This window comes from Lissotriton helveticus, chromosome 9, assembly GCF_964261635.1.
Source record: "Lissotriton helveticus chromosome 9, aLisHel1.1, whole genome shotgun sequence".
In the NCBI taxonomy this organism is placed as follows: domain Eukaryota; kingdom Metazoa; phylum Chordata; class Amphibia; order Caudata; family Salamandridae; genus Lissotriton; species Lissotriton helveticus.
In genome coordinates this window covers 549,727,796-549,753,059 of record NC_136070.1, presented here as the reverse complement: position 1 = coordinate 549,753,059, position 25,264 = coordinate 549,727,796, and the positions used below count along the sequence as shown (strand labels likewise).

The window sequence follows — 25,264 nt, the reverse complement described above, 5'->3', positions numbered from 1 at the left end:
AAATAATGTAACATAAAGCATATAAATACAAATAAATATGTTCTAAAATGAAAAAGCAAGGTAAGTCTTATAAAAACAAAATAAATTATATAAACTATAATAAATATAACATCCAAACCAAGAGACAGCTATAGAAAATATTAAATAAATTGACACTGTCTATCAATGCAAATAAATAACCTATATAAAGTACACAACAATTAAATTTCCCCAAAAGTCCAGTAAAGCCTAACTTTTTTAAAATATTGCAATTACCCATTTTTCAGTTAGACTGGGCTAGCATCTATTTTTCTAGAAAAGCCCACACACAGTCTAAATCACTTGTGCATTCCAAATCCTCCTCTTTCCTTGCTTTACTCCTAGTGTCATCAGCTGCTCTCCGTCCTTTTGCAAGCCATGACTGAACATAGGGGATTGGATTGAATCTCTTAAATGGTGGACCAACAAGATTTAAAAACATTAAAGAAGATATTGTTTCAGTCAGCAATGATGCTCTTGTAGATGTGCAAATAAGATTCATTTGAGAAAAGCCCCGCTCACATTCTGCAGTACTGATAGCAATAGTGTGCAAAGCCATCAAAAGCTCCTTGAACTGCCTTTTAATTTCTTTTCCTCCAGATTCTTTATACTCTCTGTACGCACGTATGGTTTCTCGGCTGGCAATGTTGAATCTTTTACACAGAGACTCAATGTCACTTTCACCATAAAGAACAGGTAGCTCATCAGGCCAGTACTGTTTGTATAAAACTTTCACTTCGTTAATCAGTGTATCATAGTCAGCCTTTTTGTCAGCAGAATTAGTACCGCCTGTAGACAACAAACGATTTCTCAGATTTTCTGCAAGGCTACGAAAAAACTGTCCCTGTTCAATGATTTTGTCAGTGGTCTTTCCTTTGTGCGTGTACGTGAGGCCTATAAGAGGGCCCGATACTATGACCGTGATGCTCTCTTGAGATCAAAAAAGGAAGCCCAGGAACCGAAATTAGTGTGTGTTACACGACACTCAACACTAAATGCGACGATCAGGCAGATAGTTAATGCGAATTGGCACCTATTGAATCTAGAACCGTCTGCCCCAAAACTCCAAAAACCGATGTATGCACATCGGAGGAATAAGAATTTAAAGGACTTTGTAGTCAGATCAAGACATGCTGGTACCTCTGAAAAAATCCCATTTGTACAAAAATCTATACAGGGAGCAAACCCAGTAAAGGGTACTTCGAGATGTGGCTCCTGCCACTCTTGTGATGGTATCATACCAGGGCAGACTTTCCAACTAAATGGATATAACATTGTAGCAAATGAATTGTGGACATGCAACACCAGCAATGTTATTTATTTGCTCATGTGTCCTTGCAACTTAGGATATGTGGGCGAGACTGCAAGAACAATCAAAGTTAGGCTAACCGAACATAGGTCAGCAATCAAAACCAAGAAACTGGCTGCCCCACTTGCTGCACATTTCTCTGATTTTAACCATGCCCCATCAGAAATACGGTGGCGCATTTTAGAAAAGGTACAAATACCGAATACTAAGGGAGGAGAAAAAATAAGAAAAAGACGAGAAGTCTTTTGGATTTTTTCTCTCAAGACCTTTAGTCATGGCCTTAACCAGGAGCTGCCTTGGCATAATGCAATTCTATGAAAATGGCTATAAATATATAATACGAGAATAACCCTCTAAATATATACTGCGTGTAAATAGGGCCTTCCCCTTTAAGAACCTAGGCTCTATACTAACCAATGACACCCGTCCTTATAAAAGAACTCCCAGATTGCAAATCGTGGCTGTTCTCTTTGAAAAACCTGACCCATCGGCAGTGTATCCGGATTTGTCGGCACCCCCGTGTAAACTCGAGGTAGGAAACCGCGTATGCCATGTAGCGTTTAACCGACTTGAATTTAGCCTCTTGCATTAATCCGGGTAAAATTAAAACCTTGCACCTTTTTTACTAGGAGTTACGTGCATTTTGAGATCCAACAAGGCGGAATATCACGACGTCTCTGCCGTATACTCAGAACAGAATCACGAGTGTGGTAGCGCACTATGTATGAATTAGCGGCCCTTTAAAATTAGGTAAGCGGTAGCATTAGAATGTAAAAATGTGTGCTACTTTAAATGGTGCGAGCAATCGGTAGTCTGTTTAGTTGCGGTGTTGTATCAGGATGAGGTAAACGCCTGAGAACTTATAAGTGAACCGGCAAATAGTGACTGTTTAAAGAGACATATTAACAGGCTGCTCGCCCTTTCTCTAATTAGGAGCCAACATCAGTTATATCAGCAGAATATAAAAGAACACAGGACGTCCTTGCCTTATACAAGTTTTAACTCAACCTACGCGAACGAATTGGAACCACGCTGTAATATCACTTAAAGATATTTAGGTAAGTGGTAATTATACACTGATCACCCGTATATATATTTTTTTATAAATTTAGTACTACAGAATCCCGGCTCACTTTGCTGGTGTGTTATATTGTTAGGACCTCATTCAACACACCGGAGGCCTCGTCATGTCACCAATAACCGTCTAAAAAGACCCCAGTAGAAGGACATAATATAATCCTTTAAGGGTAAGAGAACCAGTAATCTGTTTCTGTTTAATAATAAATAAGCACTACTGTGGGTACATACTAAAGTAATTGTTTTTTTGACTAATAGGATACTGTGATCTGTTCGTATTTTAACAAAAAACTCAGGCTATGGAAGCTCCTAAAGAACACTAAATAGAAACAAAAGGTGAGCAGTTATGTGTAATCTTGTTAGCGTAACAATAAAGGCTCTAAACAAGGGAACAGAAAAAAAGTTTTTGACCCATGGCTCACCCGCATGTCATCTTGGTCCTTTTAGAAAACTGTAGATAAATCACCCAGCCTTGAATCCGAGGATACAGCATCTATACAGCCGCTCTGCAGCTTAAATAATTAGAGAACAGTACGGTTCTTGTACTCCAGTACAAGTTTAGGTAAGAAATTTATACGTATGTATTTGAATCGTAGGAAAAGTTGCCTCCATAAAATCATAGTAAATTGGTGCTTATATTTAAGACACCAATTTTCTAGAATAGGGATCCTAACTGAAATAGTGTAACAAATATGGAATTTCTCTATTTTCCAACCTTTCCTAACTTTTTCTCCTTTTTTCTCTATTTTTTAATTCTCCTTGTACTTAAGAAATAATAAGGAACCGTGTTTCAGTAAAAGCCTTAAGCAAACACAAAGCTATTGAAATGCTTAGATGGACTAGGCAATTGGATGACAACCACCAATTGAACCATTAGATCTGATTAACCTGGCAGCATTGCTTGATAAAGGAATGATATACAAGAATGTCTTTGACAAAATGTGTAAACTTTTGTATTTTGCCAATTAATTGAACTCTGAGTATTACATCTCCGTGTTTGCCCGTACATATTAAAGTGTGGCTTGGGTATGGAAATCTGTATATGCATAGGTGTAAAATATTTGTATATAAGGCGGTATATCATTATTGCGAATGTTTATACCAATAGAATGTTGTAACAAACTAGAACTAGTTCAGTTATATCACTTAATGATAGAAGGTGTAATAAGTAAACTATTGTTATAATCTTTTTTACAGAAATTGGATGGTTTAAGTCCCGATGAAGGCATAGTTTATGCCGAAACGCGTCGACCGGATGCCACCTGACCTCCTTTTTAATTAAATTTTCTTGTGAATACACATGTATCATTATAGAATCTTTTATCAACTTTGATCAATGCACTGTTTTTTATTGAATCCTTTTTAATCAAATTAAAAATGTATATGTCCTAAAACTGTACTAGTTTGTTTTGTTTAATCTATTGGTTGTTGCTCTAATATATGCCTGGGATTGTTATTTCACATATATTGTTTACCCTGTCCCAGGATAACTATCCGTATCAGGGGGTCCTTGTTGTTAACATAACTTTCCTTTGTGCAGCATCACACCCTGGAATATATTTTCTTCCATTGCCTTTTTACACTGTGAGAAATGCTTCCCTTGCCTGTCCACCATTGCCTCAAACACTGCTATTTGCCGACAAATAGCCCGATGGGCATCAATGATTGTAGAATCACGTTTCTGTAACTCGAGTGATAACTCTGATAACTCCTGAAGAGCATCATACATGAGGCCAAGATTAGCAACAAACTGGATAGATGATAATCGCCTTCCTAGGCCGGTGTACATATTTCGATTGGAACTGTCACGGGAAGTATCAACAGCTGCACTAGTAAAATGCTTGTAGAGAGCAGGATAAGCATTCCAAACAGCCTCTACTGTTCTAAAGCTTGATGCAACCCAACGAGTATCTAACACTCTACCTATTCTGCAGAGCTGAATGTCAAGAACTTCTGCACACTCCTTTAGCTCTAAACGGTTTTTAACAGATGTGGCAAACCGAGAATATAGCTTGTCGAGTAAGTTTTTGAAGTGATTTGTAGCGCCAATATCTTTCATGACATCATGAACGGCAAGTTCCAGGCGATGTGCTGAGCAGTGCCAGGCTACAATATTGGGAGAGATTTTTTCTTGCAACCTCTTTACAACACCACTGTGACGGCCAAACATCACTGAAGCTCCATCACAGGCAACTGAAACCAGGCATTTGGAGAGAAAGTCCTCACTTATATTAATAGGATCTTTTTTTAGAGCAGACAGTAAACTGCTTACTATGCCGTCAGCTGACAAATCACTCAGCTCAATGAGGTCAACAAAAATATTAGCTGGGCAGTCCATGCCAGGTAGCTGCATTCGCATGTACACAATTAAAGAACTTTTCCTATTTAACGCAGTGCCTTCATCTAGTAAAATACTTATTTTTGGGGAAAGTTCAATAATTTGAGCAAATATCTTCCTCTTCATTTCTGAGGATATGTGGCGTTGTATGTTTGAGCAAGCTACATTGGAGTGCAAAATTCGACCCATATCCAGTCCATTTAACTGGTGGCAGTCTATCTCTGTTTCAAAACCATACGCTGGCCTGTTCCGCTTTGCTTCCTTATAAGCTACACGGAATATTCTGGATGTTGATGACATTTGTAAAGATTGAGCTTTTGCAGTTACTTGCAATAAAGAATCTTTTTTTGCATTTTCTAAGATTTTTAAAGTTGCAACATGAGCCTTGCTTTGTCCATGTTCTCCAATCTTTTTTCTCAATGATTTTTGCTGTTGTTTTAGATTTGTGCCATATGCCTTCACAGTAGAGTCAGTCCATTCTTTGGACAATTTCATTCCCCTGGATTTCTCAGCACCAAGATCACGGACTTGGCGACATACAGAACAGCCAAGGTTAGGGCCTTTAACAATTAACCACGGATGCCTGCGTTGGAAATATATCTTTTGATCATGTTTCCAACCTTTAGGAAGAATGCCTTTCCTAAAAACTCTGTCTGAATGTGGTTTCAGCGATAATGTGTCAAATTGTTTGCTAGTGCTTGGAGTTTCCTCTGTCTCAGTAGCAATCTCCACAGCATGATGCTGGTCATCTTGGAGAGGACTATCTTGTGTCTTTTCTTCTGTAGGTGTGATAACGCTGCTGCTAGTAGTGGTGTCCCTCTCATCTAGTGCCTTCTCTTGCACTTCATCTTCTGTGTTGTTCCCTTCATCCACCGGATGTACATGGTCTTTTTAGCTACTTTATTAGTAGGCTCCCCATCGTCTTTGGGCTTAAATTTTGTGAAGTAGCTTGAAATCTTCTTCTGCCCACTGTGTGACATTCTAGGGAAGCAAAGTGAAATAAAACATGCTAGACATGTGCGAAGTGTGATGTCAATTCATCTAAGTAATTACATGCACAATTATTTTTTTTGCAGTTTGCTCCAAAGAAATTTATGCATCTGCACATATATTACCATCTACTACAACTGACTACAAGTATAATCCAAATGGAGCTTACTTTGCCGGGTTTGCCCACCCAAATTCAGACCTTTTCCAATTCATACGCCTGCCTGCCCTGCAGCACTCACTGAAAAGAGGCACAAAGTCTTTAAAGTTTGCCTCACTTTTAAGCTTTGGCTTCCTGTAGCAGTAGTATGACAACTAAAGCAGGGTAAGGTGGAAGTGTGCAAAGTTAGTTACACACTGTGATTCACAAAAAGTATTCATTAATTGACACTCAAGGCCAGAATGGGAACCCAAAGCAGCCCTGGCAAGTTTTGTTTGACCAGCCCCCATACAGTGCATAGCAAGCAAGCTTAATGACTGCTAGAGATGTTTGCATGGGGGTCATTCTCCCCTCAAAAACATTTTTTTGAAAAGAAAAAACTAAAATGGTGCACAACATATTTAGCTGTATCAACTTTCAAAGCCTAGTAAATTGTACACCTAAATGAGGACCTGCATAGCCACCAAGGCCAGAAAGCATGGTAATCTCACAACTTGGAAATGTCAGACAAAGGCACCCAGGCCAGAAATCATAGAAACGTCAGACAAAGGCACCCAGGCTAGAAATCATGGAAACGTCAGACAAAGGCACCAAGCCTCAGGCCAGAAATCGTGGAAACATCACACAAAGGCAGCCCGGAAAGAAATTATGGAAATGTCACACAAAGTCAACCAACCAGGCCAGAAAGCATAGAAACATCACACAAAGGCACTCAAGCGACAAAGCATGAAAATGTCAAAGAAAGGCACCCAAGCCAGTGGTGCTGGAACAATTTCTAGAGTGTTGGTGCTGCCCTCAATGTTACATCACTGAAGAAGTCATAAGATTGTGAAAAACCCAAACTTACACTAAGGACAAGCACAGCAAATGAGCCTTGCTCATTCCGGCAGAGGTGGCGAGTGTGTGGTATGTTGCAGTAGATCATTTAGAAGCCCACTTCTTGTTGAGTGGTGTTGGTGTACTCAACTGTATGAACCAAAGCTTTCCACAATACTAAACTCACCACCCCAACTACCTCAACTTCCTGCTCTATCCAGTGCTGAGGTAGAATTCCTGCATATCAGCTGATGCTATGGACAGCTGAATAGCTACCAGTACCAGACATTGGTAGTTGTTATTTGTTAATGATATCTATGTAGGCATACTGGCATTGGCATAGTAGCTCAACGAAACAGCTGTAACGATTCAAGATGGCTTGACATAGGTCTTTCAAGCAAAGTGAGCCCTAGGGCTTAGCACTTTAATTTAAGGCAATCTCAGGAATGGGCTGGCGAGGTGAGCTGGCATTCTTCGAAATGGGGAAAACGGACTTACTCAGATGATCCAGTAAGCAGATCTGTGCCTTGGGTTAGGTAAGGCCTCAAGGGCACTTTGCAGGCAGCATGTAGGCCTGTGCTAAATGCTAAGAGAGTTAAACTGCAAGCTATCTCAACTCAAGCCTCTCCCAGAGATGCTGTGCTGGCTGGCAGGGGTTCTTTATTGAGCTTCCTGCAACAGCTATTAGGTCTGTATCAATGAGTGATAACTTTACATCTATGTTCGGATTTGAGCACCTGTGCAGACTTATTTACCACATTAAAGTTACACATTTGAAAACGTAAACTTCAATGTAATGACATTTGGGAGTGAGAAACAAAGTCCTAAAATACTCTAGATAATTTGGACTACAGTTTATTTGCAGGCTACACTAGAGAAATAGTTTGTCTCCGGAGCAAAATACAGTACATTTTCACCAAAACATTGGTGTCCTAAAAATTTTAAACTTTGCTCAAAGTTGTTGAACAATCACCGACATGTAACGCCCTGTTTGGGAGCATTATGTAGCGGAGTACCCAGTTTCTTACATTAATTTCATTTAATAGCGCCTCTCATACCAGTTTAAGGTGTCAGAGCACTTTGCATCATTCACACATTGCATAAATACAATCCTATGTGTGTAACTCAGTATAGAGGGGATGTTACATCAGACAGGACTACAAGGTATAGGAGTCACATGTCATCCATGATTGTCATTGTAGGCAATATAGTTTAGGAGTTCAAAGTCTGAAAAAGCCCAAATGCAGAATTCAAACATACCAGCATTGTTAGGGGTTCCCTTCAATAAGAAGTGATTTCTACCCACATTAGACCCTTTTTGCAAGATTAGGATAAAGAAAGATTAGCCCAAAAAACATATAGCTGTGATATATAACTTGCCGTTTGCATGCAGCTCTTTGATGACAGACAGACTAGTTAATAGCTTGCTGTTCTATTGTAGCATTTTAACTTACAAACTGCAAGTAACAAAAGGATCTTTTCGACAGAAGCAGTAACACACTGATCTATTTTACATTATATGAACTTTTTGATCTGCATGGTAAACGTTATTTGCAGCAGGTATATAACCCTGGCCTGTACTACCTGCCTTTCAAGCAGTCACAGCTTCCCCTACACAAAGCTCCTGGCTGGCTTTCTCCAGGTAGACGATTAATCACCAGTTATCTTGACATTTTAATTTTTACCTGAATATTACTGGAGCCCAGGAACTCGGCACCAGCTGCTTTGCCTTATGCTTTCTCCCTGAGAGCATATAAAGGACAGCATAGGCAGCATACGTTGGCCTTACTGAGCTGGTGCCACATTGTGTTGAGGATAGTGCGGTCTCTTTCTCCTTGCAGTAACAGTACGGGAAAGTGCATTATATATTGCTGAGATCGTTAAGGTACGTTTCTTTTAAGGCCAGCTCAGTGGCAAAATTGTGCTGCCTTCAAGGGTAATTAGTTTCAAGGTTGTTTATTACTTGGGTAAGGTAAGGGGTTGTATATGATTCCTGCTGTAGCACAAGAAGGTGGCTCTGCATTTGCGTCATTGCAAGACGAGCCCCTGACAAGTTAATTGGCCAGGCTCCCATGCCCTCATGCACATCTCAACTCATATACCAACATCACTTCTTGGTGCAGAGCCTGCTCAGGTGACGGATTGCCATTGGTTTCTTTGCAAGCAAGATCATCACACTATATTACTTCCCTTTATTTAACCCCGGGCCCAAACTCTATTACTTCCCCTTAATACCAACTCCTCTTATGTTTGATGATGAGGGCGGCTCTTATGCGACTTGCAGCTCTTCCAGGTAATCTCATACATGATACATCTGCCCATGGAAGGCAATTCTGGCTCTGAGTCCACTAACTCTCTTGTAAAAAGGCACCTGTATTGACAGGACTGGAGGAGGTCATGGGGGGTTATTAGCACCAAAATCATCCTGTACTGATTCCACTTCCAGGGAGGCAGCCTGCAACTGCGCAACAAATAGCCAGTGAGTGCATACTGCTGGCAACAACAAACATGATTGTGCATCGATTCGTGATGATCAAACTAGCCTAAAGCCAGGGCATCAGAAACAACATTTAAGCAGTGTGACTTCCGAACATAAAAAAAGTTAATCTGTAGGCCTCACCTGCGCAGATTTATTATCCATTGCTATTTGCTTAAAAAAAAAAAAAACAGCCCTTAATGTAGTAGTGTAAGTCAGTCAGAACATTTGCGCACGTTGCAGCTTGCCTGGCACAGCCCCAGGCCGAACCCCCACAGATTTTATGATCGTGCCCGCCGGCCTGCCCTGAAAACGAAACCGAATCCTGCCCTGGGCCTGCAACCTGTACTGATTTCACCCAGGCAGCCCGCAACTGCGCAACAAATAGCCAGTGAGTGCACACAACAAGCCAACAACAAACCTGATCGTGCATCGATTCGTGATGATTAAACAACTAGCCTATGCCAGGCAGGGCATTAGAAACAACAACATTTAAGCAGTGTGTGTGACGTCCGAACATAAAAAAGTTAATCTGTAGGCCTCACCTGCGCAGATTTATTATCCATTGCTTAAAACCAGCCCTTAATGTAGTGTAACAACTAACAAGTAAGAAGTAGAAGATTTGCGCACGCTGCAGCTTGCCTGGCACAGCCCCAACCCGAACCCCCACAATTTTATGAACGTGCCCGGCCTGAAAACGAAACCGAATCCTGCCCTGGGCCTGCATCCTCTACTGATTACAGGCAGCCCACAACTGCGTAACAAATAGCCAGGCAGTGACTGAGTGCACACTAAACATGATCGTGGTTCATCCCATCGATTCGTGATGATCAAACTAGCCTAAGCCAGGGCATCAGAAACAAAACAACATTTAAGCAGTGTGACCGTCACGTCGAACATAAAAAAAGTTAATCTATTCTGTAGGCCTCACCTGCGCAGATTTTTTTGTTAATTCATGATGTCTGCCGGCCAGGCCTACGCCGCCTATCATTCCCAGCCTCCGTCAGACTCCGAGTCCAGGCCAATCTTCATGTGATGTGTAATGTAATGATAACCCTCCCAACCACAATGATAATTAATTTTAAAAAAACGTAATCCTGCGCCTGCGGCCCCCGCCGCCCCCAGGCCCTGCCAGCCTTGCCTCGCCTCGCCTCACCTGCCTCAGCTGCCTGCCTTATTTCGGAAATTCGGCCGGCGCCGGCCTACCCCCAGGGCCCAGGCCATCTTGTCCCTGCCTCCAGGCGCTGCTGTAGCAGTGGTAGGTAGACGGTCGGGTCGACCAATCACAGTATGATTTAAAAAACCTGACTCACTGGTCTGGCCACCACCAGTAAATTAATCACGTTCACGGTTCAATCTCACCCCACTGCCAGGCCCTCTGCCCTGCCTCGCTCGCACCAGTCCTGGCTCGCACCCAGGTCGCCCTCACCTGCTGAGCAGTGAGCACTCGCAGTCGCCGGCCGCTCCCAACTCCGAGTCGAGTCCCCCACCACCAGCAACTTTGGGCGGGCGAGGGAAGAGGTGCGGACGTGCGTTTATGCAGGGGCGGGCAGAGAAAATGCGCGTGCAATGCATTCAATTGCATGCAATCTGCGAACGCGTCACTTCCTCTGGCGCGCACAGCCCCAACCCCGCAGCAAAGCCCTGCCCAGTGCCTGCCCCTGGGCCCCTGCAACAAGTAACAAAAGTTACAATTTACAAAACAACAAGTCCCGGACTCCCGCCCACTGGGGCCCTGATCCGCGCCGCGGCCGGGAAGTGGAATTAATTTGTTCTTACGTAACTGGTGGGACCCGGAGCAGAGAGCAGGGCAGCTCAGCTGTATGCTGCAAGCATGCATCATCGACGTCGACGACCTGGTCAGTCAGATGGCAACAGTGACAGTAATACACAGCAGCGCCACACAGCCACACTCTGTGTGTGCCTGCCAGAGTCACCACCAGTCAGTGCGCAGACAGAGACACGCACGACTTTAAAAAAACAAAATGAGGCAGGAGAACAGGTGCACTTAATGCCGAGTGATAGACCCGGCCCCCATAATTAAGTGCCGGTGCTGAGCACCGGCAAGCTCCGGCTCAAATTAAGCCCTGCCATCAAGAGTGTGAGAGAAGTGCAGAATGTTGCGAATCTCTACGTAGGATGATGAAAATGTACTGAAAAGTGACTATATTGGTTACCTTGAATGCTTGTGTGTTAATAGATGTTGTATTATTAGAGAGCTGAACCCTTTAGGATTTCATGAAGTACAGACCTCTGATGTGATTCCTCCCATTGCGTAGCTTCATGCTATGCATTGTAGGCTTGGAGCATTTTTACGAAAGCCTCCCTGATGCTGACACATGTTCTTGCTTCCTGTAGCTTACTAGGGTTTCTCTGAAGTTAATATGGGGCACGATAAGTTAGATTTTTCAGAAATACTAATGACTAGGCAGAAAGATCTAATTCTGCAAATCTCCTGTCTTTTCCTCATCTTGTGTATTGCAGCCATCCAGTTTTTTCTTATTGTTTCAACTGAAATTTATTAGGATTCATTCTTGTGATACTACTGTATTTCTGTAATATGCTTCTAAGACTCATTTCTATTATTTAGTTTTTTTAGTTTGTAATAAAACCCTATAACTTCGTTAGTAACCTTAGTCCTATTGATGGACAAATTTGTTACACTGGTATTGGATTTGTAATTTGTTTACTCCCTCTTAATTCCCATGCAAAAACTAAAGGTCCTCCGACTACGGAGAAGAAAGTATTACCAGGAAAAGAGCATTCTCTGGAGCGACTCATCAGCATTATTTGGCAGTGCTTAGTTTGTAAAAGAATGAATGCGGTTGACCAAAGTTATACTCTCTGTGCTTATAAAAATCTGCACTCCGTATGTCCTGCCTGCTTAGTCCTGAATTTACCACAGGCCTCTTTAATCCACTACCAGACACAGCTGTCCCTTTCTCATTCTTGTCCGCCAAAGCTTTTCCCCCACATCTTTCTTTTTTCCTTTCTTTCCTGCTTGTGTGTTTACTCCCTTTCTTGCTCGCAGCCAATTTGTTATGAGAAAAAATAAGTGCTGGTGGGCCCCACCAGCAACCACTGGAGCGACCTTTGACCCTGTCTTCAGGCAGGTCGCCCCCCCCCCCCCAGCCGCCTCCCAGGGTCCTCCAGTGTCGCCGCTCCCACCACTGATTGCTACCACGTAAGCCCCCTGCCCCCCCGGTCTGCCCTCCATTTTCCCACTGCTGCTCTGATATTTTGCGCTCTGTTGTTTTTTGTCTTTTGATTTGTGTGCCGTATTATCTGCTCCCCCCTTTTTTGCCTCTGTGCCCCTGTTGCCTTGTTGCATTCTATTGTTTTCCATTTCTTTGCCCTCTGTGCCCCCTCCCCGCATTGCCTCCCTGTCCCTCTGCCCTCCTCTCCCGCCGCTGCGTCCCTGCAGCACCGCCCCCCGCTCTTCCCATTCGCCGCCCCGGTCCCGCCTCCCAGCTGCTCCTCCCTCCCACAGCCCTTGATATGGAGGCCGCGCAGCGGTAAAGGGAGCGACCTTTGACCCGGTCTTCAGGCAGGTCGCCCAGCCGCCACACGGTCCTCCAGTGTCGCCGCTCCCACCACTGATTGCTGCCACGTAAGACCCCTGCCCCCCGTTTTCCCGCTGCCGCTCTGTTGATATTTTGCGCTCTGTTGTTTTTAGCGCTCTGTTTTCTGTCTTTTGATTTGTGTGTCGTATTATCTGCTCCCCCCTTTTTTGCCTCTGTGCCCCTGTTGCCTTGTTGCATTCTATTGTTTTCCATTTCTTTGCCCTCTGTGCCCCCTCCCCGCATTGCCTCTGTGTCCCTCTTCCCTCCTTTCCCGCCGCTGCGTCCCTGTGGCCCCGCCCCCCCGCTCTTCCCATTCGCCGCCCCGCTCCCACCTCCCAGCTGCTCCTCCCTCCCACAGCCCTTGATATGGAGGCCGCGCAGCGGGCGCACCGCTGGTGCGCCAAAGGCGCGCCAGAGACCCCACCCGCCCCCGACGTTGCCAGCCCACACGACGGACTTACGACGCATCCACCCTCCACGCACTCAACGCCGGCCGAAACCCCGCCTGCTACCAAGCCAACTCGAAAGGCACCCACGGACCCTTCACCTGCCAAGCCTGCAAATTCACCTGCCTCCGGACCTGCACCGCACCCGCCAGGCACCAGCAACAATCACCTCAAGTGCATCCTGCTCAACACCTGCTCCGTCCACAGGCACGCCGTAGAACTCTGGAACCTCCTCGACACAACAGCACCGGACGTTGCCATCCTCACGGAAACCTGGATGAACGCCTACTCAGCCCCGACATCTCCATAGCCATTCCGGATGGCTACAAAATCACCCGGAAGGACTGCGTCAAGCAGACCGGAGGAGGCATCGCCATCGTCCACTAAAACACCATCCAAATCATGACCAACTCCGACGACACCCTCACCGCCGCCGAGCACCTTCACTTCCAGATACACACCGACCCCAAGACCACCCTCAGAGGCACTCTCATCTACAGACCACCTGGACCACGAACATAATTCAGCGAAGCCATCGCAGACTTCGTCAGCCAGCATGCCCTAACCTCCTCAGACTACATCCTCCTAGGGGACCTTAACTTCCACCTGGAAAACAACAATGACAGAAACATCACCACCCTGCTGGACAACCTCGCCAACCTCGGACTCAAGCAACTGGTGGACACCCCCACCCACTATGCCGGCCACACGCTAGACCCCATCTTCTCCTCCAGCAAGCACATCTTCTTCAGCCACTCCACCAGACTACACTGGACAGATCACAGCTGCGTCCACTTGAACTTCAGGAGAACCACGACCCACCACCACCACCCGTAACAGGTTCCCCGCAGAAGCTGGACCAAGAACACCACCGACCAACTCACCACCTCCCTCAGCCAGAACCCTCCCACCAACACGAGGGACCCCAACGAAGCAGCCCGCAACCTCACTCAGTGGCTCACCAACTGCGCCGATGAACTCGCACCATTGAAGAACCCTCCCAGCAGACCCGGCAGCAAGAAAACCTCGTGGTTCACCAACGACCTCAAAAACTCCAAGAAGACCTGCCGCACCCTCGAGAAAGCCTGGCGCCACGACCAGACAACAGAAAACATGACAGCCCTCAAGAACGCCATCCGCAAACACCACCAGCTGATCCGCACCACCAAAAGGACAACGTTCAAAGAACGACTGGACAACAACACCCACAACAGCAAGGAACTCTTCTGAATCGTTAAAGAGCTCTCCAACCCCAACCCCAGCGCCTGCAACAACGACATCACACCCTCGCAAGACCTCTGCGACCCATTCGCCTTGTTCTATCACCGCAAGATCGCCAACATACACAACAGCTTCGGCGCACAGACCACGCACCCAACCACCGAACCAGCGCCCCCCACCACCACCACCACCACCACCACCACCACCCTCTGCACCTGGACCCCAGTCAGCACCGAAGACACTACCCGCGCGATGAACACCATCCACTCCGGCTCCCCTACCGACCCCTGTCCACACCACATCTTCAACAAAGCCGACTCCATCATCGCACCCCAACTCCGGGACATCATTAACAGCTCCTTCGCATCCGCCACCTTCCCGGAGAGCTGGAAACATGCTGAGATCAGCGCCCTTCTGAAGAAACCCACCGCGGACCCCACGGACCTCAAGAACTTCCGCCCCATCTCGCTCCTCCCTTTTCCTGCCAAAGTCATCGAGAAGACCGTCAACAAACAACTCTCCGCCTTCCTCGAGACAAACGGATCCCTCGACCCCTCACAGTCCGGTTTCCGAGCAAACCACAGCACCGAGACCGCCCTTATCGCAGCCACCGACGACATCAGATCCCTGCTTGACAACGGGGAAACAGCGGCCCTCATCCTCCTGGACCTCTCAGCAGCCTTCGACACCGTATGCCACCGCACCGTAGTACAGTGCCTCAGCAACACCGGAATTCAAGGAACAGCCTTGGAGTGGATCATCTTGTTCTTCACCGGAAGAACCCAGAGAGTCCGCCTCCCCCCGTTCCGATCCGCGGCCACCAAAGTCATCTGCGGCGTTCCGCAAGGTTCCTCGCTCAGCCCCACCCTCTTCAACGTCTACATGAGCCCCCTCGCAGCCATCGCATGCCAACACAACCTAAACATCATCTCCTATGCTGACGACACCCAGCTGATCCTCTCCCTCACTAACGACCCCACCACCGCCAGAGCCAGCCTCCAGGAAGGAATGAAAGACGTTGCGGAATGGATTAAGCTCAGCCGTCTGAAACTGAACTCAGACAAGACGGAAGTCCTCATCTTGGGACCACCCCCCTCTGCCTGGGACGACTTCTGGTGGCCCCCTGCCCTGGGCACCGCCCCCAAGCCAACGGACCATGCACGCAACCTGGGCTTCACCCTGGACTCCTCCCTCACGATGACCAAGCAAGTCAACGCCGTCTCGTCATCCTGTTTCAACACCCTGCGCATGCTCCGAAAGATCTTCCGGTGGATTCCCACCGAAACAAGGAAGACTGTCACCCAGGCCCTCGTCAGCAGCCGACTGGACTACGGGACCCTCTACGCTGGCACCACAGCCAAACTCCAGAAAAGACTCCAACCGATATAGAACGCTTCTGCACGACTCATCCTGGACATCCCCCGTCACAGCCACATCTCTGCCCATCTGAGAGACATGCACTGGCTCCCCGTCAGCAAGAGGATCACGTTCAGACTCCTCACCCACGCACACAAGGCTCTCCACGACATGGGCCCTAAATACCTCAACAGACGCCTGACATTCTACACACCCACCCGCCGGCACTGTTCCGTCAGCCTCGCCCTCGCCACCGTCCTACGAATTCACACAACAACCGCCGGAGGAAGATCCTTCTCCTACCTGGCGGCCAAGACATGGAACTCCCTTCCCACCCACCTACGGCGGACCCAGGACCATCTCTCCTTCAGGAAACAACTCAAGACCTGGCTGTTCGAGCAGTAGCAACTCCCCCTCCCCCAGCGCCTTGAGACCCTAGCGGGTGAGTAGCGCGCTATACAAATTCGCTGATTGATTGATTGACTGGCTCAAAGCAGTGCCTGTGTGAAGAGAAGGGGAGGCCTTCCAGACAGTGCAGTTCGGTCCACAGTGTTCACTTCCGTATTAGCTCCTATGGTCCTGCAGATAGTGCTCCATTTCTAGGGGCAGCTCCAGCTATGCCCACAGCCCATTGTCCAGCATGGGGACTATGTCCACCATATCCTCTTCCCTTGTATCCTCACTCCCTTTCTTCTCTTGCGATTTGGTGATCTGGGGAAATCAGTAGAGAGGGGGGTGGACTAGACCTTTCTAAGGGCACTAATGTTGTATTCTAACAGTTCTGAGTATCTTTCATACTACAGACATGAGATTTATGCTCCCCCCCCCCCCTCCCTCCGAGAAACTTCTCTTCTTCCTCTGGTACCTGGGGCAGTCTTACAGAGTTCAACCCAGTACTGCCATAATTCCCTTTGCCGAGGCAGTTCCCTCCCCATAATGCACCATCTGTTAAAAATAAACCACACCACAAGCCTAAAGTTTAACTAGATTCAAAGAAAACTAGAAGGCAGCAAAGCTAAAGATCAAAAGGACAACTATCCTTCAACCTACCAGGGCTCTCACTAGAAAACAGTCAGTTGGTCCGAAGATCTAAAATCATGTAATATGGACCTAGTATATATAGAATGGTTGTATGTTGGAACAGCGAGCTCCTCAAAAACGACTCCCTAAACAACGCGTCTGTACTACGACCGTGTATCAACAACGATTTGTTTTTACCGTGCATTCTTTTGCCACAAATTTTCGTGATAAAGGAATGTATGGTAAATTACTCCTAAAATCTTCCCCGTACCCCTCCCCCCACCTTCCACCCCCAAAAAACGTACACAAACTCTCCCTTGGAGAAGTTGGCCTGGTATATGCGGTCCACTAATTAAAGTGGGCTACTTGCACCAGTCCAAACAACCCTTATGATGTATGAGGTCAATGATAACCTTTAGAAAGCTATCCTAGTGGTAGCTGTGGATAGCAGCCTTCAGGCTTAATCTTGAAGAAATGTAAAGCAGCTTGTTTCACCAGAATATCACCTCCTGAATTAATTAAATGAAAGGAGAACCACACAGTAGTTATATAAAATATGTATTTATTAATATAACACTCTCTTGTATCCTCAACCCGAGGATAGAACACAAAGCACACAATACGATATGAATAGAACAGTTGTAAGTAGCACAATACACAGTGGGCTCCAGGGGGAGACCGAACCATATACTAAAATAGTGATATAACTACCACGACTCGGGTCAATATAAGGCCTGGTGCACGTAGAATCGTAGGGACCCCAAGGAACCACCCAAAGTGAGTTGACAGGGACCCCACAGAGGACTGGTGCAGTGTGCTAATACAACCGCGAGCTCTGTACAATTCTAAGGGAAATCGCAGTTACAATTTTATAGTTTAAGGACCCTTCAAGGAGGACTTCGAGGAAACCCTTCAGAACTTAAGAGGTTGGAGAGCCACCCCACCCATGGATAACAAAGTACCAGAGTTACCTATCCCAGAGGCGCCGGGTGCATAGGGTTGAAGTGGCGTCGGAAACTGCTGTTCTCTATGGAAGGTTTCGAAGAAGTGCTGCTGCCGCGAAGGCAAAAAGGGTCCAGTGGAATCAAAGGATAGATTCTTGAAGAAAGGAACCCGAAAGCAGAGGGGACAGAGTCTGGGTCACTTCAGAGTGACCAGGGGCTCTGTAGTTGAATGCCCACCGATGCCTGGTGCTTCAGGTCCGAAGAAGAGATGCTTGACTCTGCAACCACGAGATGTCGACGACGACCAGGAGCCAGATGGGAGCTGTCCCATGAAGGATGTCGAGTGCTGAGGCGTCGGTGTCTGGCTGAAGCACCAACCAGCCTTGGCAAAAGCAACCCATGCAGGAAGGTCAAGCAGGTCACAGTGTGGACCAGCAAGGTCCAGGAGACTCACCAAGCAATGGGGAGTCAGGGAACATCTGGAGCAACCAGGAAAGCCCAACAGAATTCAAGATGACCCTCGGGAGGACCCACAGGCCGAATGACCAGAAGTCACAAGGTCACTAAGTACCAGCCCACAGAGCACTCGATGCGAGGAGGCCGGAGTTTTTTGATATAAATACTGCTCCGGGTCAGTACTACACAGAGTCCAATGCACAAGTTCAGGAATCACCAGCAAGCATATACACTTTGAAATAGACGCGGTGAACAGGGGTTCGGGTTATGCAGTCCCCACAAGGGATTCTGGCCTCAAACTTGCTGAGAGGCCAGATCAACCTCCCGGGACCTTCTAAACCCACCTCCTGTGTTGCTGGAGTCTTCTGAGTCTGCAGGTGCTCGGGAGCAGCAGACTGGTCAGTCGCGTTGAGCTACCTGCGAATGCAGGAGAGTGTCTCCTTCACCCCAAGGAAGATTCTTCAATTCTCCCTGCACCACAGCTCCTGCATGGAGCCTGTATGGATCAAGGGCACAGACACAGCTTTGGATGGAGATGGAGACAGTGGGGCCCAGTCGAAATCCAGCGAAGTCCAGTCTGTCGAAGGTCAGTGGTTTCTTCTTGTAGAATCTTGTCCACGTAAAATCTAAAGAGCTACAGTCAAGTACGCCCTTTTATACTCACAGGAGAGGGTTCGACAGATTCAGAGGACCCTCCAAGGGGAGGGTCAGCAAAGAGGGGAGGTTACTCCCATGTCCTTTGACCAGTTTCGCGCCAGAGCAGGAGCCAATGGCTCCTAGAACTGGTTTGAGCTGTACTATGCACAGGGACACCAAATGTGCTTCAGGTGCAGACTTTCAGGCACTCTCAGAGTGCACCCACCCAGCCCAATACACTAAATCCTGTCTGGGCAGTGGTCTTAACTCCCTGTGACAGAATGCCTATTGTGCTTTCTTTCTCTGGTCGAGCTTGGCTCAGCAGCAGGATGGCAGAAATGGGTCTCTGGTCGGCAGCATCCATTTTGTGCTGACGGGGTCGAGAAGGCTGGCACCGGATAGACCAGTGACCCCAGGAAGCTCACTTCAGAAGGGTGGAATCATATTTCCCACACCGGTTACCGGTGTGGAGGTATGATTCCAAGGTGTTTGATACCAAACATGACATGTTTCTATGCAGCCGTTTTCGAGATAGTATTTACCGCGAGGTTATAGTACACCTCTACCTGTATGTCTGGCTGAATCACAGACAACCTGGGAGAATGGTCTCCGAAGGCTGCAGAGGGGCTCTGATCATGCAGGGGCACCCTCTCATTTAAAACCCAGCGCCCTGCCTTCAGGATTGTTGAAACTTATAAGTCACCCCTATAGCAGGCCTTCTGTGTAGTGACCTACAGATATAGTGAACCTATAACTAATGTAAGTGGTGCAAGCACCAGCTTACACAGGTTGCAGTAGCAGACCTGTTCCATTTTGCATGGCCTCTCACGGATGGCATAATACATGCTTCAGCCCATGGTATGCCTCTGGGGTACCTATTTACTGGGTACATGGGTACCATGTACCAGGGACTTATAAGGGTACCCCAGTAACCAATCCCGAGTGTCCCAAAGAACATGTATAACAATTTAAAGGAGAAAGCAGATAGACTGGGGTCCTGGTTAGCAGGATCCCAGTCAGACTAGTCAAAAACAGTGTAAACTTAAGCAAAACGTGGGGGTAACCATAAGCAGCAGATCCTACTTTCCTGCACCCCCAACCTCCTAATAACTAACACTTACCCTTCCCATCCCCTAAAAACTAACACTAACCCCTTCCACCCCCTAAAATCGAACTCTAACCCCTCCCACCCCTAAAAACGATCACAACCTCCCTTAAAAACTAACACTATTCCCCCGCCCCTTAAAATCTACCCGAAACCCCTCTCACCTCCTAATAACTAACACCCAATCCCCCTCCCCACCCCCGAAGCACTCTTACCTCTCCTGTTCCTCCGACGCTCCTCACGACGGCCCATCCCGAACACTAGACCGTCTTAGCCTGAACCACGCACATGTGTGGTTCAGTCTAAGTCATTGTTCCTGCAAGTCGTTGTTCGGCTGGCATGACGCGAACTCATTGTTCCGGAGTCGTTGTTAAGGATGTTCACCATATACAATTCCTCTCAGTAAAAGTCAATGTATTATGACCACATGACGAAACTTATTGTAACCAAAGACGTATCCAATGTGCAATGTCAGGAGCTGTCCCTCAAAAAAGCTGAGGATAGCCTTATAGGGAAGATATCCTTTATATACCTAATACTCCACTCTTCTCACGAAATCCCGCTTCGCTTGTCACGTTTCAAAGCAAGGTTACGATACAGGAAAATGCATTGTACAACATGGAACATTATAGTTTCTAGGTTTGTAAAGGCCTTGAAAGGTCTGAGTCCAGAACAGTGCCACATGAAGCTTCAAGAAATAGAAAACAATATTTATAGTTGATTAAAAGTGGATATATTTGTGACTACATATAATTATAATTTCTCTTTATTGGTGTATCTAAATGTAATACTGACCACAGTGGGACAGCAGATACCGCTTCTGGGACACAAATTAAAAAAGTGTTTGCTCTTGCAAAATCAATCAGTTGGTACCAAATATCCATCTCATTGTAGTCTGGTCAGGGAACAGTGAACACCCTCCACTATGGGTGGGAGCACACATGGGCATTATCTCCAATCTAGCAAAGTCTAGAACTCTGCCGGAAGATTGCTCGTAGGGCCACGTGTGGGATGGGTCCCTGAGGAAGCTAAATTCCTATCCAGATTTCTCCTCCGTGATGCAACAGTGGCTAGATCCGATAATATGGATGCTTTCCAGTATGTAAGCATGCGAGGTGTGACTTGGATTTTTGTTGAGGCTTTAAGTAGTAAATCTTGCAACCACACCCAAACCTAAAGGAATTCTCAAGATTCCTCAATGAATAATACTCATGTTCATGGCATGTTAAGACGTTTTTGTTACTAATGTTTTCCTGTTCCTAAAAACATTAGAGGCACAATATATTTGGTTTACTTGATTAGTGGTGAACACATCATCCTTTACAACAGTGCAGATCCTTATCCCTATTTGTAGCTCTTTGTCACCCCCAATACTTCCTCTTGGGAGAGGGAACACCATACACTACAGTTTACATGTCAGACTAAGGAATCGGATGGCATAAAAGCAAAATTTATTCCTACAAAAAATATCCTTTCCATTTTAAAATTATTCTTTTGGCCATTTTCTCATGTTAAAGCTCCTCTATACGCTTCACTCTCCCACCTACCATGATCCACATTGGGGATAGAAGTAGCCAAATAACTCTGGGATGAACTGATACAAGAACTTGCTTATCAACAATGGGATTGCATGTCCTACCCAGGGCTGGATTGAGGAACCAAGAGTAGACCTTGTAAAAATTCCCAAACCAGACTCTTTCCCATTATATCCTCGCACAATCTCTCCCTTTCTATCCATCCCTTCTCTCACTCTCCTCCTCTCCTCTCTCTGACTTTCCCTCTATCTTCCTCTCTGTAGGACTCTCTTGATGCCTCCCCGCGCCTGCAGTAAGTAACCTCGGGCAACTGGGGAGAGTAACAGTAGCTCAGAAAAAGCCCTGAGCTTTCAACACTGGCTCCACAGGCTCCAGCCAACCAGGGAAATGCCTGGTGGAATAAATGGAGTCTGTTCATGTCCTGCCATAGTGGAGATTGTAGTCTGCCTGTGAAAAGTGTTCTAAACTGTCAGTCCCCATTATCCCATCCAGTGGATGGTCAGTGCCAGCTGGGGTAACTTTCGCCTCCTAGTCAGTGCCACCAGGTGACGGCCACTTTGGGGGTCACAGTGGCAACTGTTTCTCTCGGATTCCTCAGAGCAGACACTGGATATCAGTGCTCCAGCAGTATATCTCTTCATCACTCGACAAGGTTTGATTTGGTTCCGTTATGAAATTAAGCACTGGGGATTACTGCTCTACCAGGATCTATTTGCTTTGTTGAAACCTCAGCTACTGCCACTAAATAATAATAATACAATTTCTGAAGCACATAGCTACCTCATTTGAGGTTTCCCAGAGCTAGTTATAGGTTTCCACCAGCCTCAATGCAGTGATCACCCCCCCTACATCCTGAGCTATAAAAAAAGGTTATACGTTTTTTCCTAAAGAGGTCTTCTGACTGGGCTTGACAAACTGCTTCAGGCAGAGCATTCCACAATTGATGTACCAGGAAGCCAAATGAGCTCCCGCCCATGCGTATTTTCTTGTATCTGGGAACAATTGTTAGCATCTCCACTGCTGATCGAAGGTTCCTCAGCGGTACATAAGGTCTGACAAATGGTTGCAAATAACTCGGTCCTTTGTTAGTCAGGGCTTTGTAACAGTAACACAAGGCTTTAAATGAGGTTCTTTGACTCACAGGGAGCCAATAAAGCTGCTTAAGCGCAGCCTCCATTGACTCACGCTTTGGCAAATTCAGTATGAGCCGGGCCGCAGCGTTCTCCACTCTTTGTAGTCTGTTAATCCTGCCCTGTGTCACCCCAAGATATAAAACATTACAGTAGTCCAGACTTGACCATATCAAGGCCTGAACTACTGTCTTATTGCTGCATCATTCAAAAGCACAGTATTTTCTTCAGCATTTTAAGAATTCCAAAGCATTTTCCTGCCACTGCAGTAATTTGGGTGTCCAAAGACAGCTTTTCATTCACCCATATGCCGAGATTCTTGACCTTTGGTTTGGAGTCGGGTACTGGACCCAGCTCCTTAGGCCACGACTCGGTTAACCAGATGTTTGAGTTATTGCCCAATGATCAGAACCTCTGTCTTTCCAGCGTTGAGCTGAAGGCAACTTAAGTCCATCCATTTAGCCACATCTGCTAAGCAGAGGCACAAAAAAGCAGTTATATGAGAGAAATTGTTCGACAGTATAATGATGAGGTGTGTCATCTGGATAGGACACAATCTTAAACCCATAGCTCTTAATTACATCCGCCAACAGTCGCACATATACATTAAACAGGGTTGGACTTAAAGTTTCGCCACTTTGTGTCAATGCTGCAAATAAGTTTATTTTCTTTCCCAGAACCTCATTCAAGTCCGCCCCGTGGCTGGCTATTGGGGATCCCTGATGCAACAGTATCTGCCATACCAATCAAAAAAGGAGGGATTTTATGAAGTGCAGCAAATGGCCCTTGAGGGTCTCAAGGCGCTGGAATAGCTAACTGGTGGTGATATGTTCATTCGAACAATCAGGTCTTGTGTCCTTCCCTGAACTCCCGGAGCGATGGGTGGTCCCAATGTGCAGAGGGAGATCATTTCCTAGCCTTGGCCAACAGGTGTGAGAAGGAGCGTACTCTACTGTTGCTCCAGGGGATGTCTGCGAGGAAGAAGGCGGATCGTAGGTATCTGGTCGGTTGGTAGAAGGTCATGTGTTTATTGATGTATACTGGTCCCTCATTGTGCAGGACTTTGTATGCATGGGTCAACATCTTTAACTGGCACCTTCTGGATTGGGAGCCAATGTAGCTTCTTGAGGTGCAGTGTGACGTGGGTCCATTAGAAGAGGTCGAGGAGAAGTTCTGCAGTGGAGTTTTGTATTGTTTGTAGTCTCTTCAAGAGGTGAGCATGGATTCCTACATAGTGTGTGTTCCCGTATTCCAGCTTGCTGGTGACATGGTTCTGTGTGACGGTTCTTCTGGGGTTGACTGGGAGCCACCTGAAGTTCTTGGGGAACATGCGTATGGTGTGGAAGCAGGCGAGTGAGTCTGTGTTTACCTCTTACTTCATGGATAGCTTGCTGTCCAGGAGAATGCCATGGTTGCAGGAGTGGTGTGTCGGGCGGGGGAGGGGCTGAGTTCAGCATGCCACCGTGTGGTGTTCAATGGCTAGGTGGTGTTCCCAGAGATGAGGACTACCATCTTGTCCGAGTTGAACTTGAAATAGTTGTCCTTCATCCAGTCAGCAATGTTCCTCATGCATCTTTGGGAGTGCTCTGGTGGTGGAGGTGGTCTTCTGACAGTGAGAGGATGATCTGGGTGTCATCGGCTTAGGAGATTATGTCGAGTCAGTGCGATCTGACCGTGTTTGCCAGGGGGTTCATGTACTTGTTGAAGATGGTGGGGCTGAGGGACAATCCTTGGGGGACACCATAGATTATCTTCTTTGGTTCCAAGGTGAACGGTGGGTGACGGATCCTCTTGGCCCAACCGGTGAGGTATGAGGTGGTCCATTTGAGGGCGTCTCCCTGGACACCGATGTGGTGGAGTCTGCTGCTTAAAAGGTGATGGAGATGGTGTCAAAGGCAGCTGACCGGTCCAGGAGGACGAGGGCTGCCATTTTTCTGTGGTCCAGGAGGGCACTAATGTCGGTGCCTGCGATCAGGGCTATCTCAGTGCTTGGTTGGCTTGGAATCCGGAATGAGAGGGGTCCAGGAGGTTGTTGTGCTCTAGGTGTTCTGTGAGTTGCTGGTTGATAGCCTTCTCAAGAACCTTTACTGGAAAAGGGAGCAGGGATCTGCCCACCCAGCAAAACTAAATATCTACTTGCCCATCTCGGGCAAGTAGATATTTAGTTTTGCTGGGTGGGCAGATGGTTTCTTCAGGACGGGCCTCACTTTAGCGTGTTTCCAGTCCTCAGGGAAGGAGGCCTAGGTGATGGAGGTGTTCAGGACTTTCTTGAGCTCATCGTCAATTGTCTTGCTCCCGAGGTTGAAGATGTGGTGGAGACAGGTTTCATGGTTGCTCTCGAGTGCATGGAGTTCATTAAGGAGATTGTGGCTTGAGTTGTGAGAGGGACCCACTGAGTAAGCAGGTGTTTGGGGTTTGTGTTCATGGGTGTGAGCTGTTTTTTCAGGAGGCGGTGGTACTGGTTGTGCGGTGGTGCTGTCTTGAAGCTGAAATTGTCTCCTGTCTTTTTGCTGGTGCGCCACTTCCTTTCTAGTTGCCGGCAATTACGTTTGGATTTCAGCTCCACAGTGAACCAGCTGGCATTTCTGGCTGGTCCTTTGGAACTGTCCAGCTTGGTGGGGGCAAATGTGTCATCACTCTCTGTGCTCCACTGGGAAGTTTTTTGCAGCCT

The 25,264-nt window shown here is 46.7% G+C and overlaps 2 protein-coding genes and 1 long non-coding RNA gene across 5 annotated transcripts in view; 2 read left to right on the top strand and 1 right to left on the bottom strand.

The window, feature by feature from the left end:
* Window positions 1–25,264, top strand: part of LGALS12 (galectin 12) — a 177,620-nt gene that overhangs the window by 73,647 nt on the left and 78,709 nt on the right. The window lies entirely within an intron of this gene.
* On the bottom strand, window positions 284–20,180 carry LOC144782556 (E3 SUMO-protein ligase KIAA1586-like). The gene is given in 3 exon segments (XM_078661943.1): window positions 284–891; window positions 3,926–5,605; window positions 20,144–20,180. Coding segments are annotated over 3 exon segments (2,325 nt in total).
* LOC144781541 (uncharacterized) lies at window positions 2,527–3,788 on the top strand. Its single transcript, XR_013601009.1, has 4 exons — window positions 2,527–2,574; window positions 2,663–2,740; window positions 2,852–2,966; window positions 3,602–3,788. It is a non-coding gene; the product is annotated as an uncharacterized LOC144781541 (long non-coding RNA).